Raw genomic sequence first — 18,819 nt, forward strand, 5'->3', positions numbered from 1 at the left:
GTCACATACACATGGTTAGCAGATGTTAATGCGAGTGTAGCGAAATGCTTGTGCTTCTAGTTCCGACAATGCAGTAATAACGAACAAGTAATCTAACTAACAATTCCAAAAAAACTACTGTCTTATACACAGTGTAAGGGGATAAAGAATATGTACATAAGGATATATGAATGAGTAATGGTACAGAGCAGCATAGGCAAGATACAGTAGATGATATCGAGTACAGTATATACATATGAGATGAGTATGTAAACCAAGTGGCATAGTTAAAGTGGCTAGTGATACATGTATTACATAAGGATGCAGTCGATGATATAGAGTACAGTATCTACGTATGCATATGAGATGAATAATGTAGGGTAAGTAACATTATATAAGGTAGCATTGTTTAAAGTGGCTAGTGATATATTTACATCATTTCCCATCAATTCCCATGATTAAAGTGGCTGGAGTAGAGTCAGTGTCATTGACAGTGTGTTGGCAGTAGCCACTCAATGTTAGTGGTGGCTGTTTAACAGTCTGATGGCCTTGAGATAGAAGCTGTTTTTCAGTCTCTCGGTCCCAGCTTTGATGCACCTGTACTGACCTCGCCTTCTGGATGACAGCGGGGTGAACAGGCAGTGGCTCGGGTGGTTGATGTCCTTGATGATCTTTATGGCCTTCCTGTAGCATCGGGTGGTGTAGGTGTCCTGGAGGGCAGGTAGTTTGCCCCCGGTGATGCGTTGTGCAGACCTCACTACCCTCTGGAGAGCCTTACGGTTGAGGGCGGTGCAGTTGCCATACCAGGCGGTGATACAGCCCGCCAGGATGCTCTCGATTGTGCATCTGTAGAAGTTTGTGAGTGCTTTTGGTGACAAGCCGAATTTCTTCAGCCTCCTGAGGTTGAAGAGGCGCTGCTGCGCCTTCCTCACGATGCTGTCTGTGTGAGTGGACCAATTCAGTTTGTCTGTGATGTGTATGCCGAGGAACTTAAAACTTGCTACCCTCTCCACTACTGTTCCATCGATGTGGATGGGGGGTGTTCCCTCTGCTGTTTCCTGAAGTCCACAATCATCTCCTTAGTTTTGTTGACGTTGAGTGTGAGGTTATTTTCCTGACACCACACTCCGAGGGCCCTCACCTCCTCCCTGTAGGCCGTCTCGTCGTTGTTGGTAATCAAGCCTACCACTGTTGTGTCGTCCGCAAACTTGATGATTGAGTTGGAGCGTGCGTGGCCACGCAGTCGTGGGTGAACAGGGAGTACAGGAGAGGGCTCAGAACGCACCCTTGTGGGGCCCCAGTGTTGAGGATCAGCGGGGAGGAGATGTTGTTGCCTACCCTCACCACCTGGGGGCGGCCCGTCAGGAAGTCCAGTACCCAGTTGCACAGGGCGGGGTCGAGACCCAGGGTCTCGAGCTTGATGACGAGCTTGGAGGGTACTATGGTGTTGAATGCCGAGCTGTAGTCGATGAACAGCATTCTCACATAGGTATTCCTCTTGTCCAGATGGGTTAGGGCAGTATGCAGTGTGGTTGAGATTGCATCGTCTGTGGACCTATTTGGGCGGTAAGCAAATTGGAGTGGGTCAAGGGTGTCAGGTAGGGTGGAGGTGATATGGTCCTTGACTAGTCTCTCAAAGCACTTCATGATGACGGATGTGAGTGCTACGGGGCGGTAGTCGTTTAGCTCAGTTACCTTAGCTTTCTTGGGAACAGGAACAATGGTGGCCCTCTTGAAGCATGTGGGAACAGCAGACTGGTATAGGGATTGGTTGAATATGTCCGTAAACACACCGGCCAGCTGGTCTGCGCATGCTCTGAGGGCGCGGCTGGGGATGCCGTCTGGGCCTGCAGCCTTGCGAGGGTTAACACGTTTAAATAACACGTTTTTAATCGTTGCTATGGGAACGACATATTCAACGCACGTTCTAATGAACTCGCACACCGAATCAGCGTATTCGTCAATGTTGTTGTCTGACGCAATACGAAACATATCCCAGTCCACGTGATGGAAGCAGTCTTGGAGTGTGGAATCAGCTTGGTCGGACCAGCGTTGGACAGACCTCAGCGTGGGAGCTTCTTGTTTTAGTTTCTGTCTGTAGGCAGGGATCAGCAAAATGGAGTCGTGGTCAGCTTTTCCGAAAGGAGGGCGGGGCAGGGCCTTATATGCGTCGCGGAAGTTAGAGTAACAATGATCCAAGGTTTTTTCAGCCCTAGTTGCGCAATCGATATGCTGATACAATTTAGGGAGTCTTGTTTTCAGATTAGCCTTGTTAAAATCCCCAGCTACAATGAATGCAGCCTCAGGATGTAGAGATTCCAGTTTGCAAAGAGTCAAATAAAGTTCGTTCAGAGCCATCGATGTGTCTTTATTTTATTTTATTTCACCTTTATTTAACCAGGTAGGCTAGTTGAGAACAAGTTCTCATTTGCAACTGCGACCTGGCCAAGATAAAGCATAGCAGTGTGAGCAGACAACACAGAGTTACACATGGAATAAACAATTAACAAGTCAATAACACAGTAGAAAACAAAGGGGGGAGTCTATATACAATGTGTGCAAAAGGCATGAGGAGGTAGGCGGATAATTACAATTTTGCAGATTAACACTGGAGTGATAAATGATCAGATGGTCATGTACAGGTAGAGATATTGGTGTGCAAAAGAGCAGAAAAGTAAATAAATAAAAACAGTATGGGGATGAGGTAGGTGAAAATGGGTGGGCTATTTACCAATAGACTATGTACAGCTGCAGCGATCGGTTAGCTGCTCAGATAGCTGATGTTTGAAGTTGGTGAGGGAGATAAAAGTCTCCAACTTCAGCGATTTTTGCAATTCGTTCCAGTCACAGGCAGCAGAGTACTGGAACGAAAGGCGGCCAAATGAGGTGTTGGCTTTAGGGATGATCAGTGAGATACACCTGCTGGAGCGCGTGCTACGGATGGGTGTTGCCATCGTGACCAGTGAACTGAGATAAGGCGGAGCTTTACCTAGCATGGACTTGTAGATGACCTGGAGCCAGTGGGTCTGGCGACGAATATGTAACGAGGGCCAGCCGACTAGAGCATACAAGTCACAGTGGTGGGTGGTATAAGGTGCTTTAGTGACAAAACGGATGGCACTGTGATAGACTGCATCCAGTTTGCTGAGTAGAGTGTTGGAAGCCATTTTGTAGATGACATCGCCGAAGTCGAGGATCGGTAGGATAGTCAGTTTTACTAGGGTAAGCTTGGCGGCGTGAGTGAAGGAGGCTTTGTTTGCGGAATAGAAAGCCGACTCTTGATTTGATTTTCGATTGGAGATGTTTGATATGAGTCTGGAAGGAGAGTTTGCAGTCTAGCCAGACACCTAGGTACTTATAGATGTCCACATATTCAAGGTCGGAACCATCCAGGGTGGTGATGCTAGTCGGGCATGCGGGTGCAGGCAGCGATCGGTTGAAAAGCATGCATTTGGTTTTACTAGCATTTAAGAGCAGTTGGAGGCCACGGAAGGAGTGTTGTATGGCATTGAAGCTTGTTTGGAGGTTAGATAGCACAATGTCCAATGACGGGCCGAAAGTATATAGAATGGTGTCGTCTGCGTAGAGGTGGATCAGGGAATCGCCCGCAGCAAGAGCAACATCATTGATATATACAGAGAAAAGAGTCGGCCCGAGAATTGAACCCTGTGGCACCCCCATAGAGACTGCCAGAGGACCGGACAGCATGCCCTCCGATTTGATACACTGAACTCTGTCTGCAAAGTAATTGGTGAACCAGGCAAGGCAGTCATCCGAAAAACCGAGGCTACTGAGTCTGCCGATAAGAATATGGTGATTGACAGAGTCGAAAGCCTTGGCAAGGTCAATGAAGACGGCTGCACAGTACTGTCTTTTATCGATGGCGGTTATGATATCGTTTAGTACCTTGAGGGGGGGTAATATATACGGCTGTGATTATAATCGAAGAGAATTCTCTTGGTAGATAATGCGGTCGACATTTGATTGTGAGGAATTCTAAATCAGGTGAACAGAAGGATTTGACTTCCTGTATATTCCTGTGATCACACCACGTCTCGTTAGCCATAAGGCATACACCCCCGCCCCTCTTCTTACCAGAAAGATGTTTGTTTCTGTCGGCGCGATGCGTGGAGAAACCCGCTGGCTGCACCGCCTCCGATAGCGTCTCTCCAGTGAGCCATGTTTCCGTGAAGCAAAGAACGTTACAGTCTCTGATGTCCCTCTGGAATGCTACCCTTGCTCGGATTTCATCAACCTTGTTGTCAAGAGACTGGACATTGGCGAGAAGAATGCTAGGGAGTGGTGCACGATGTGCCCGTCTCCGGAGTCTGACCAGAAGACCGCCTCGTTTCCCTCTTTTACGGCGTCGTTTTTTTGGGTCGCCAGCTGGGATCCATTCCGTTGTCCTGGTTGAAAGGCAGAACACAGGATCCGCTTCGTGAAAATCATATTCTTTGTCGTACTGATGGTGAGTTGACGCTGATCTTGTTTTGTATTCTGTTCATGTATAGTTTCTCTTATTAAAGAACCATGAACTTTAACGACGCTGCATTTTGGTCCTTCAGACGAAGAGGAGGAAATCCCTAACAAATACCCTCATCTCTTTGAAAAATAATCCATCTCTTTATAGCACCCTACTTTATTTATAGAATACAATATATCTTTATAGAATACTACATATCTTTATAGCAGACTACATCTCTTAATAAAATTCTACATCTCTTTATAGAATACTACATCTCTTTATAGAATACTACATCTCTTTACAGAACACAGCATCTATTTATAGAATACTACATCTCTTTAAAGCAAACTACATCTCTTCATAGCACATCTCTTTATAGAATTCTTCATCTCTTTATAGAATACTACATTTCTTATAGAATACTACATCTCTTTATAGAATACTAAATCTCTTTATAGAATACTAAATCTCTAATAGAATACTACATCTCTTATAGAATACGTATAGAATACGTATAGAATACTATATCTCTTCATAGAATACTAGCCTCCTCCCTAAGTTTGTTGTACTCACTGCTTTAGCACACTCTGCTAACCCTGATGTCCTTGCCGTGTCTGAATCCTGGCTCAGGAAGGCCACCAAAAATTCGGAGATTTCCATACCCAACTATAACATTTTCCGTAAAGATAGAACTTCCAAAGGGGGAGGAGTTGCAGTCTACTGCAGAGATAGCCTGCAAAGTAATGTCATAATTTCCAGGTCCATACCCAAACAATTCGAACTACTAATTTTAAAAATTACTCTCTCCAGAAATAAGTCTCTCACTGTTGCCGCTTGCTACCGACCCCCCTCAGCTCCCAGCTGTGCCCTGGACACCATTTGTGAATTGATTGCCCCCCATCTAGCTTCAGAGTTTGTTCTGTTAGGTGACCTAAACTGGGATATGCTTAACACCCCGGCAGTTCTACAATCTAAGCTAGATGCCCTCAATCTCCCACAAATCATCAAGGAACCCACCAGGTACAACCCTAAATCTGTAAACAAGGGCACCCTCATAGACGTCATCCTGACAAACTGGCCCTCCAAATACACCTCCGCTGTCTTCAACCAGGATCCCAGCGATCACTGCCTCATTGCCTGTATCCGCTACGGATCCGCAGTCAAACGACCACCCCTCATCACTGTCAAACTCTCCCTAAAACACTTCTGTGAGCAGGCCTTTCTAATCGACCTGACCCGGGTATCCTGGAAGGACATTGACCGCATCCCATCAGTTGAGGATGCCTGGTCATTCTTTAAATGTAACTTCCTCACCATTTTAGATAAGCATGCTCCGTTCAAAAAATGCAAAACTAAGAACAGATATAGCACTTGGTTCACTCCAGACCTGACTGCCCTCGACCAGCACAAAAACATCCTGTGGCGGACTGCACTAGCATCGAATAGTCCCTGCGATATGCAACTGTTCAGGGAAGTCAGGAACCAATACACGCAGTCAGTCAGGAAAGCAAAGGCCAGCTTCTTCAGGCAGAAATTTGCATCCTGTAGCTCTAACTCCAAAAAGTTCTGGGACACTGTGAAGTCCATGGAGAACAAGAGCACCTCCTCCCAGCTGCCAACTGCACTGAGGCTAGGTAACATGGTCACCACCGATAAATCCATGATTATCGAAAACTTCAACAAGCATTTCTCAACGGCTGGCCATGCCTTCCTCCTGGCTACTCCAACCTCAGCCAACAACACTCCTTCCGTGGCCTCCAACTGCTCTTAAACGCTAGTAAAACCAAATGCATGCTTTTCAACCGTTCGCTGCCTGCACCCTCACGCCCGAGCATAACCACCCTGGATGGTTCCGACCTAGAATATGTGGACATCTATAAGTACCTAGGTGTCTGGCTAGACTGTAAACTCTCCTTCCAGACTCATATCAAACATCTCCAATCTAAAATCAAATCTAGAGTCGGCTTTCTATTCCGCAACAAAGCCTCCTTCACTCACGCCGCCAAACTTACCCTAGTAAAACTGACTATCATACCGATCCTCGACTTCGGCGATGTCATCTACAAAATAGCTTCCAACACTCTACTCAGCAAACTGGATACAGTTTATCACAGTGCCATCCGTTTTGTTACTAAAGCACCTTATACCACCCACCACTGCGACCTGTATGCTCTAGTTGGCTGGCCCTCGCTACATATTCGTCGCCAGACCCACTGGCTCCAGGTCATCTACAAGTCCATGCTAGGTAAAGCTCCACCTTATCTCAGTTCACTGGTCACGATGGCAACACCCACCCGTAGCACACGCTCCAGCAGGTGTATCTCACTGATCATCCCTAAAGCCAACACCTCATCTGGCCGCCTTTCGTTCCAGTTCTCTGCTGCCTGTGACTGGAACGAATTGCAAAAATCGCTGAAGTTGGAGACTTTTATCTCCCTCACCAACTTCAAACATCTGCTATCTGAGCAGCTAACCGATCGCTGCAGCTGTACATAGTCTATCGGTAAATAGCCCACCCAATTTTACCTACCTCATCCCCATACTGTTTATATTTATTTACTTTTCTGCTTTTTTGCACACCAATATCTCTACCTGTACATGACCATCTGATCATTTATCACTCCAGTGTTAATCTGCAAAATTGTAATTATTCGCCTACCTCCTCATGCCTTTTGCACACAATGTATATAGACTCTCTTTTTTTCTACTATGTTATTGACTTGTTAATTGTTTACTCCATGTGTAACTCTGTGTTGTCTGTTCACACTGCTATGCTTTATCTTGGCCAGGTCGCAGTTGCAAATGAGAACTTGTTCTCAACTAGCCTACCTGGTTAAATAAAGGTGAAATTAAAAATTAAAAAATTAAAATGTCTTGTAGAATACTACATCTCTTTATAGGATACTACATTTCTTATAGAATACATCTCTTTATAGAACACCACATCCCTTTATAGAATACTACATTTCTTCATAGAATACGACATCTCTTTATAGAATACCCTCATCTCTTTATAGAATACTACATCTCTTTATAGCACACTACTTTTCTTTGTAGAATACTACATCTCTTTACAGAACACAGCATCTCTTTATAGAATACTACACTTCTTTATAGAATACTACTTTTATTTATAGAATACTACATCTCTTTATGGCAGATTACATATCTTTATAGCACACTACATCTCTTTATAGAATACTAGATATCTTTACAGAATACTACATCTCTTTATAGACTACTAGACAGCTTTACAGAATACTACATATCTTTATAGAATACCCTCATCTCTTTATAGAATACCCTCATCTCTTACAGAATACTACATATTTTTACAGACCACAGCATCTCTTTATGGAATACTACATCTCTTTAAAGAACACAACATCTCTTTATATAATTCTACATCTCTTTATAGAATACTACATCTCTTTATAGAATACTATATATCTTATAGAATACTACATCTCTTTACAGAACACAGCATCTCTTTATAGAATAGTATATCTCTTTATAGAATACTATATCTCTTATAGAATACTACATCTCTTTACAGAACACAGCATCTCTTTATAGAATACTATATCTCTTTACAGAATACTACATTTATTTATAGAATACTACATCTCTTTATAGAATACTAAATCTCTTTATAGAATACTACATTTCTTTATAGAATACTACATTTCTTTATAGAATACTACATCTCTTTATGGCAGATTACATCTCTTTATAGCACACTACATCTCTTTATAGAATACTAGATATCTTTACAGAATACTATATCTCTTTATAGAATACCCTCATCTCTTTATAGAATTCCCTCATCTCTTATAGAATACTACATATTTTTACAGACCACAGCATCTCTTTATGGAATACTACATCTCTTTAAAGAACACAACATCTCTTTATATAATTCTACATCTCTTTATAGAATACTACATCTCTTTTATAGAATACTACATCTCTTTACAGAACACATCATCTCTTTATAGAATACTAAATCTCTTTATAGAATACTACATTTCTTTATAGAATACTACATTTCTTTATAGAACACTACATCTCTTTATAGAATACTACATTTCTTTATAGAATACTATATCTCCAGCAGGGAGTCCGTCCCATGAATCTGCGCACAACAGAATGACTCGTAATAGTGTATGGTAGAGACTGTACCATAGCTCAGTTACGTGCATCCAGCTGCTTTGTGGATGTTTGGGTAGTAACATAAAGCAACACCGAGCTTCGTAGTGAGATACTCCATTAAGACATCGTGAATGAGGTCATCTTCTCATTAGTAATCCTGAACAGTCCCAACATTCCATGATACATCATGTACACTATATTACTAGGACAGTGATACATGATCGACTAATACAGTAGAACATTAGAGAGCAGAGCTCAAGTGGTTCTGTCCTCAGATACATTGTTGTGCTGTCAGATGATCAGGCACTGACTGCAGCAGATGTCATAGAGAGAATGGTTCCTGTGAAGACTGACCCCCCTATCTCTCCCTAGGGGACTGCAGCAGATGTCATAGAGAGAATGGTTCCTGTGAAGACTGACCCCCCTATCTCTCCCTAGGGGACTGCACAGATGCTGTGGCTACACTGTGTGTGTGTGTGTGTGTGTGTGTGTGTGTGTGTGTGTGTGTGTGTGTGTGTGTGTGTGTGTGTGTGTGTGTGTGTGTGTGTGTGTGTGTGTGTGTGTGTGTGTGTGTGTGTGTGTGTGTAGCACAGACAATATGTCCATAGACAGTGAGGGTGCGCAGGGAGGGAGCAAGGGGACAGGAGGCCCACAGGGAGGCTAGTTGGGGCTACGGGGAGGATGGGAAATGAGAATAGGGCCATAGCCACACATAGCGCTGCACAGTGCTTCGAAAGCAACTTTAATGCAATATGAATATCTTTACAGCCCTACACAAGTTTAACCTGTGGATAATGAATTTGATAGCGTTGTAAATCAGTCCTCTGCTACAGTCCTCTGCTACCACTACGCTATATTAATACTTTACAACATTACTACTGAAACTGCTAACACAACGCTACATAACTAATTTACAACATTTCTACTGCTACTACTACCTCACAACATTAATACTGCTACCACTATGCTACATTACTACTTTACAACATTACTGTTGCTACTGCTACAACTACGCTACATTTCTATTTTATAACATTACTACTACTACCACTATTCTACATTAATACTGCTACTGCTATGCTACATTAATACTTTACAACTTTACTACTGCTACAACAACGCTACATTACTACTTTACTACTATACTACTGCTACTGCTTCCGCTACATTACTATTTTACAACATTACTAGTGCTACTGCTACCACTATTCTACATTACAATTTTACAACATTACTACTGGCTACAGTACCATTACGCTACAATACTACCTTACAGCATTGCTACTGCTACCACTGCACAACATTGCTTCTGTACAACATTACTACTGCAACTGCTACCAGCACGATACATTACTACTTTACAACATTACTACTCCTACTGTTACCATTACACATTGCTATTTTACATTACTAATGCAACTGCTACCAATATGCTACATTACAACATTACTACTGCGCTACATTCCTATTTTACAACATTACTGCTGCTACAACAACACTACATTACTGCGTTACTACTTTACTACTGCTACTGCTTCCACTACGCTACATTACTATTTTACAACGTTACTAGTGCTACTGCTACCACTATGCTACATTACAATTTTACAACATTATTACTGCAACTGCTACCACAACACTACTAATTTACAACATTCTACTGCTACTACCACAACACAACATGAATACTGCTACCACTATGCTACATTACTACTTTAAAACATTACTACTACTAGCAATATGCTACATTAATACTTTACAGCATTAATACTGCTACCACTACACAACATTACCATTTTACAACATTACTACTGGACCTGACACTGCTACTTTACATTACTACTTTACAACATTACTATTGGACCTGATACTGCTACTAGTACTGTTATAACACTACTACCGCTGCCACTATGCTACATAACAATTGTACATTACTACTGCAACTGCTACCAATACCCTGCATTACTACTTCAGAACATTACTACTGCTACGGCTACCACTACACTATTACTTTAAAACATTACTACTGCTACCACTATGCTACATTAATACTGCTACTACTATTCTACATTACTACTTTACAACATTAATACTACAACTGCTACTGCTACTTTACATTACTACTTTAAAACAGTACTACTGCTACCACTACGCTACATTACTACTTTACAACATTACTACTGCAACTGTAAACATTACTACTTTATGACATTACTGCTGCTACTACTACCACCACTATATTATATTACTACTTACAACATTACTACTTATACAACAACACTACCATGATTTTACATTACTAATTTACAACAATACTACTGCAACTGTTACCACTACGCCACATTACTACTTTACAACATTACTACTGCTACCAATACACTACATTACTATTCTATACCATTACTAGTGCTACCACCACTATTATACAATACTATTTTACAACATTACTACTGCTACAACGATGCTACTGCTTCCACTAAACTACTTTACATTACTATTTTATACTATTGTATTTTATTTAACCTTTATTTAAGTAGGCAAGTCAATTAAATACAAATTCTTATTTACAATGACTACCTACACTGGACGATGTGCGCCGCACAGGGACTCCTAATCACGGTCAGTTGTGATACAGCCTGGATTCGAACCAGGGTGTCTGTAGTGAAGCCTCAAGCACTGAGATGCAGTGCCTTAGACCCCTGCACCACTCAGGAGCCCAATACTACTGCAACTGCTAACAATACACTACATTGCTATTTTACAACATTAATACTGCCACCACTATGCTACATTACTATTTTATAACATTACCACTGTTACACTACATTACTACTTTACACCATTACTGCTAAAAATATGCTACATTACTATATCATATCATTACTACTGCTATGACTACACTACATTACTACTTTACAACATTACAACTTCTACTCCTACCGCTATACTACATTACTACTTTACAACATTACTACTGCTAACAATACGCTATATTACTATATCATAACATTACTACTGCTACTGCTACCACTACGCTATTTTACAACATTACTACTGCACTACACTACATTACTGAGGAGTATTTCTGTCTGTTATAAAGCCCTTTTTGAGGGGAAAAACTCATTCTGATTGGCTGGGACTGGCTCCTCAAAGGGTGGGCTGACTGCCAAATGGGGGGGGGGCTATTGCCTTCCAAGGCCATCCATGGCTGGATAACTGCCCAGTCATGTGAAATCCATCGATTATGGCGTAATTTATTTATTTAATTTGACTGACTTCCTTATATTAACTGTAACTCATTAAAATCTTTGAAATTGTTGCATGTTGCATATATATTTTTCATCATTATATACAGTGCATTTGGAAATTCAGACCCCTTGACTTTTTCCACATTTTCTTATGTTACAGCCTTATTCTAAAATATATTAAATTACTATTTCCCTCATCAATCTACACACCATAGCCCATAATGACAAAGCCAAAACCAGTTATTAGAAATGTTAGCAAATGTATAATAAAAAATATATAGTATGCCGACGCTTTGCTATGAGACTCGAAATTGAGCTCTGTTTCCATTGATCATCCTTGAGATGTTTCTACAACTCCTGTGGTAAATTGATTGGACATGATTTGGAAAAGGCACACACCTGTCTATATAAGGTTCCACAGTCAGTGGTGTAAATTACTTAAATAAAAATACTTTTAAGTACTACTTAAGTTGGTTTTGGGGGTATCTGTACTTTACTATTATTCTTTTTTACAACTTTTACTTTTACTCCAGTACATTCCTAAAGAAAATAATGTATTTTTTACTCCTTACATTTTCCCTAACACCCAAAAGTAGTCGTTACATTTTGAATGCTTAGCAGGACAGGAAAATTGTCTAATTAATGCACTTATCAAGAGAACATCCCTCATCATCCCTACTGCCTCTGATCTGGCAGACTCACTAAACACAAATGCTTTGTTTGTAAATTGTGTCTGAGTGTTTATCTGTGCCCCTGGCTATCCGTAAATTTAAAAAACAAGAAAATAATGTTGTCTGGTTTTCTTAATATAAGATATTATAAATGATATATACTTTTACTTCTGATACTTAAGTACATTTAAAACCAAATACTTTTAATCAAGTAGTATTTTACTGGGTGACATTAACTTTTACTTGAGTCATTTTCTTTTAAGGTATCTTTACTTTTACTCAAGTATGACAATTGGGTACTTTTTCCACCACTGCCCACAGTTGACAGTGCATGTCAGAGCAAAAAACAAGCCATGAGGTCAATGGAATTGTCCGTAGAGCTCCGAAACAGGATTATGTCGAGGCACAGATCTGGGGAAGGGTACCAAAACATTTCTGCAGGATTGAAGTTCTCAAAGAACACAGTGGCCTACATCATTCTTAAATGGAAGAAGTTTGGAACCACGAAGGCTCTTCCTAGAGCTGGCCTTCTCGGGGAGAAGGTTCTTAGTCAGGGAGGTGACCAAGAACCCGATGGTCACTCTGACAGAGCTCCAGAGTTCCTTTGTGGAGATGGGAGAACCTTCCAGAAGCACAACCATCTCTGCAGCACTCCACCAATCAGGCCTTTATGGTAGAGTGGCCACCGAAGCCACTCCTCAGTAAATGGCACATGACAGCCCCTTGGAGTTTGCCAAAAGGCACCTAAAGGACTTTCAGAGGTTGAGAAAAAAAGATTCTGTCACGTTCGTCTTATTGATGAGACCAAGGCGCAGCGTGATAAGCGTACGTACTTCTTTTAATGAAGGAAAAACACTAAACAAACTAACAAAATAACAAAACGAACGTGAAGCTAAATAACCCGAGTGCTGACAGGAAACTATACAGCTGTGCAGTGACGCTCCCCATCCAACCTGACAGAGCTTGAGAGGATCTGCAGAGAAGAATGGGAGAAACTCCCCAAATGTTACATTTTTTATTTAACCTTTATTTATCTAGGCTACAAATTCTTATTTTACAATGGCGGCCAAACTCTTCCCTAACCCGGATGATGCTGGGCCAATTGTGCGCCGCCCTACGATCACTGCCTGTTGTGATGCAGCCCGGGATTAAACAAGGGTCTGTAGTAAAGCCTCTAGCACTGAGATGCAGTGCCTTAGACCACTGCGCCACTCAGGAGCCGCCCAAATACAGGTGTGCCAAGCTTGTAGCGACATACCCAAGAACACTCAAGGCTGTAATCACTGACAAATGTTCTTCAACAAAGTAGTGAGTAAAAGGCCTGAAAAAATAAAAAATAAAATGTTTTTTCTTTGTCATTATGGGGTATTGTGTGTAGATTGATGAGGGGGAAAAACTATTTCATACATTTTAGAATAAGGCCTTAACGTAACAAAATGTGGAAAAAGTCAAGGAGTCTGAATACTTTCCGAATGCACTGTACATAACGTAGGTACGGTACTGCATTGTATACGAACACAGATTCTAAATATTTATTCAGATATTTGAAACCTTGGGCTGCAGGATTATTTTCCTCCTGCAATGAAACAGGTCAAATTCAAATCCGACATCTGTACTGCTACTGTAAAGCAACATTTAAATACTAACAGTGAATAATGTGGAGTTTTATTTCCTTAAATCTTCTGATCTATCTTTGGAGAGATTAAAGCGTCCTGCAGGGAAAACAGCATCGGGTCACAGAGGGCTTTACCCAGATTAAGATGAACAATCTCTGGTAAATACAGGAATAAATTCCCTGGATTTACACAGATTTATCTTCAAATCATATATTCCAGAAGAGAAGATGAACTGTAAAGTTCAGAAAGCCCTTGTGGTCAAAGATTATTATTATTTGAGCAGGCTCTGTTGTGTGTCAGTCAGTTGTTGTGATGCGTGTCTCTCAGTATTGTAAAATAACACAAACACTTGACTTTCATCTGAGCAGGCCGATAATTAAGGATTACATCCAAGGGTTAAATCTTGTTCAAATCCATTAAATTAAAATATTTGTATGCATTACTATTTGTGTCATCCATACATGTCTTTAGAAGAGGGTTAATAGCCACACTGCATCCTAACTCGTTAGTGTTGCTGGAAGATACGGCCCCAGAATCAACCTGTAAATAACTCATCCATGCATCTGCAGTGCAACCCACAAAGAGCTGGTAATATGGAATGTAAATTTTAACCATAGAATGTTGAAACATCTAGACCCATTCACACTGAAGCTGTTCTGAGACATGACCCATTCACACTGAAGCTGTTCTGAGACAAGACCCATTAACACTGAAGCTGTTCTGAGACATGACCCATTCACACTGAAGCTGTTCTGAGACAAGACCCATTAACACTGAAGACATGACCCATTCACACTGAAGCTGACCCATTCACTGAAGACATGACCCATTCACACTGAAGCTGTTCTGAGACATGACCCATTCACACTGAAGCTGTTCTGAGACATGACCCATTCACACTGAAGCTGTTCTGAGACATGACCCATTCACACTGAAGCTGTTCTGAGACATGACCCATTCACACTGAAGCTGTTCTGAGACATGACCCATTCACACTGAAGCTGTTCTGAGACATGTAATAGGACTTGACACAATGTGGGCTAAAGGAAATCACTCATATTACGTTACTGGTTTACACTTTTTTGCTGTCATTAATTCAGAGATAAAAACAGAACCACTTCATACCTCTAAAGAAACACAGCAAATTTAGAAATATGTATGAATCACTCTAATTTCAGTCAGACATAAAAAGGCCTGAAAACAAACTAGGATTGGATTGTGAATTCTATGCCATCAGTATGAGTAAATGAGAGTACATGTATCACAGTGATATGATTTCTCATGTTGTACTATTACTGTATGTGGAGAGATGCTCTGACGAAGGTCGCCTGACCAAAAGCTCAGCTACAATTAAATACATTCATCTGACTGGAAGTGTGTGGTGACTTTTTCCTATTTCTCCAGTTTTGCGTTTTGCTTCCAGCACCTTCACTAATTAGCCCTGGGTGTTCTGTAGATTCTTACTATTATCACATTGTACTGTAACATTAACATTAATAACTAATGAACTCTGAATATCATGTGCTAACAAGCACCAGCATATTGTGATATTCCTCTGTAAATCACACCGTATGGATGGGACACTTTGCGATGAGTAGCAATAGAAAACTCTACTAGATGGGGAATATAGAGGTTCAAATAGAGAACTCTACTAGATGGAGAATATAGAGGTTCTAACAGAGAACTCTAATAGATGGAGAATATAGAGGTTCTAACAGATAACTCTAATAGATGGAGAATATAGAGGTTCTAACAGAGAACTCTAATAGATGGAGAATATAGAGGTTCTAACAGAGAACTCTACTAGATGGAGAATATAGAGGTTCTAATAGAGGCTCTACTAGATGGAGAATATAGAGGTTCTAACAGAGAACTCTAATAGATGGAGAATATAGAGGTTCTAACAGAGAACTCTACCTGATGGAGAATATAGAGGTTCTAATAGAGAACTATACCTGATGGAGAATATAGAGGTTCTAATAGAGAACTATACCTGATGGAGAATATAGAGGTTCTAATAGAGAACTCTACTAGATGGAGAATATAGAGGTTCTAATAGAGAACTCAAATATATGGAGAATATAGAGGTTCTAATAGAGAACTCTACTAGATGGAGAATATAGAGGTTCTAATAGAGAACTCTAATAGATGGAGAATATAGAGGTTCTAATAGAGAACTCTACAAAATGAAGAATATAGAGGTTCTAATAGAGAACTCTACCTGATGGAGAACATAGAGGTTCTAATAGAGAACTCTAATAGATGGAGAATATAGAGGTTCTGATAGAAAACTCTAATAGATGGAGAATATAGAGCTTCTAATAGAGAACTCTAATAGATGGAGAATATAGAGGTTCTAATAGAGAACTCTAATAGATGGAGAATATAGAGGTTCTAATAGAGAACTCTAATAGATGGAGAATATAGAGGTTCTAATAGAGAACTCTAATAGATGGAGAATATAGAGGTTCTAATAGAGAACTTTAATAGATGGAGAATATAGAGTTTGTATTATATAATTTCAGTGATTTATAAATAATGACATGGTTATTAAAATTTGTTGTATTAAATAGATTTATACTGTAAAGCTATAATTATCATTACTGTTATCATTACTATCAACACAGTGACAATGGAGACCAATCTTCAATTCTTTCTGTATTTCATTTATTTCAACTAATTTCTGTAAAGTAAAATGTATACATTGAATACAGACTTTTTTGTAGGTGGCTTGCAAATATCAAAGGACAATATTACCACATTAACTTGCTATTAATACAGTAATATTAAACTAAACTATTATTATCTGACAATCTATGTATATATTTGCCATGATTTACAAAGTATATAATTAAGCGCAACCAGATCCTTACTGAGCCTAAATGACCTTGTAATGACATTTTACCATGTCATATCTTGGATATGAATACACTGAATTAACTAAATAATGTCTTTGTGCATTTTCCACTGTAGGCTGTTCCTAACACCTGCAGAGAGAAAGTAGTTTACTAAACATGAAATCACTCACCTGATGTAGGAGGAAAATGACCAGGAGTGAACTTGGTGTTCTCATGTTTGCTAAGTTTATTTATGAGGAAGGAAGATTAAATCCACTTTGGAACGTTTTGGGACAAGAGGACGCACGTGCAGATGTCATTGCGGTGATCGGCTGTGGACAGAATAAAAAACACCATAAACATATTTTAGAGATACTGTAGCCTACTAATATTAATATTTATGTACACACGACACGTATCAAATGCATCACCCTGTTACTGTCCGTCATAGGAAGAATAGCAGTCAAACCCAAACCTTCCACTAAAGTCGTTATTTCGTTCCTTAAAATGCGTTTAGAGTAGGCTACATAACCTCACAAAACTATGGATGAATAAGCTACATGCATTACTAATCACATTCAAATCCACCTGAACTTTTTCCCCCAAACGCAATACCTTCGTTATTTCGTGACAGACCATGAATCCATGCAATTCAGGAGAGCAGTCCGCCCAGGTTCCAGACCGCTGACGACGTAGCAACTGGTTTCACTGTTCCGAAGCAGAAACCTCTTTTTTTATTGGGGAAAAACCTGCCAGTTCTACCAGAGAATTGTGTTCAAATTAATTTCCAGTGACTGCATTCGGTGTCTTGATTGAGACAATACTTAATCTTCCGGTGAGTCCAGCCTTAAAGCCTATTTCCCATCTGTCTGCTCATTTTTTATTTTCTTAGTTACTTTTTCCCGAAGAGCAATTTCATAAAGCGATTACACACATTGTCTTGGTTAAATTATGTTTTGCAACAGAGCATGCACTATGTTGTGTCAGCAAAAGCTGTAGAGTAGAGTCTACTACTGTAGTGTGCGGTGCGGAGTATCCTCTCAGTAGTTGAGAGTTTGTCTCAATGCGCATTAACCGCCCCACATTCAGAGATTCCGCTCCTCTTTCTGGGCACATAGAGAGACTTTCCTTTAAAGTCTACCTAGGGGAGCAGGGTGCTGGTGAGGAGCTGGGTTGGGGTTAGAGTGTCGACCTAGGGGAGCAGGGTGCTGGTGAGGAGCTGGGTTGGGGTTAGAGGGTCTACCTAGGGGAGCAGGGTGCTGGTGAGGAGCTGGGTTGGGGTTAGAGGGTCTACCTAGGGGAGCAGGGTGCTGGTGAGGAGCTGGGTTGGGGTTAGAGGGTCTACCTAGGGGGAAGGGTGCTGGTGAGGAGCTGGGTTGGGGTTAGAGGGTCTACCTAGGGGAGCAGGGTGCTGGTGAGGAGCTGGGTTGGGGTTAGAGGGTCTACCTAGGGGAGCAGGGTGCTGGTGAGGAGCTGGGTTGGGGTTAGAGGGTCTACCTGGGGAGCAGGGTGCTGGTGAGGAGCTGGGTTGGGGTTAGAGGGTCTACCTAGGGGAGCAGGGTGCTGGTGAGGAGCTGGGTTGGGGTTAGAGGGTCTACCTAGGGGAAGGGTGCTGGTGAGGAGCTGGGTTGGGGTTAGAGGGTCTACCTAGGGGAGCAGGGTGCTGGTGAGGAGCTGGGTTGGGGTTAGAGTGTCGACCTAGGAAGAACATGGAGGTGGTGAGGAACTGGGTTAGGGTTAGAGGGTCTACCTAGGAGGAACGGGGGGTGAGGAACTGGGTTAGGGTTAGAGGGTCTACCTAGGAGTAACAGGGGGGGGGTGAGGAGCTGGGTTAGGGTTAGAGGGTCTACC

At 41.2% G+C, this 18,819-nt stretch overlaps 1 protein-coding gene across 1 annotated transcript in view; it reads right to left on the reverse strand.

The window, feature by feature from the left end:
* The window catches only part of LOC112240024 (neurexophilin-2-like), a 176,487-nt gene extending 158,487 nt beyond the window's left edge, over positions 1-18,000 (reverse strand). Inside the window, exons 1-2 of the mRNA XM_042320079.1 lie at positions 17,584-18,000; positions 17,160-17,300 (exon numbers count right to left, since the gene is read on the reverse strand). Coding sequence (XP_042176013.1) covers positions 17,160-17,204 — 45 coding nt within the window. The 5' untranslated portion in view covers positions 17,205-17,300; positions 17,584-18,000. The remainder of the gene's footprint in view (positions 1-17,159; positions 17,301-17,583) is intronic.
* Positions 18,001-18,819: the final 819 nt, after the last annotated feature.

This window comes from Oncorhynchus tshawytscha, linkage group LG03, assembly GCF_018296145.1.
Source record: "Oncorhynchus tshawytscha isolate Ot180627B linkage group LG03, Otsh_v2.0, whole genome shotgun sequence".
Classification (NCBI taxonomy): Eukaryota; Metazoa; Chordata; class Actinopteri; order Salmoniformes; family Salmonidae; genus Oncorhynchus; species Oncorhynchus tshawytscha.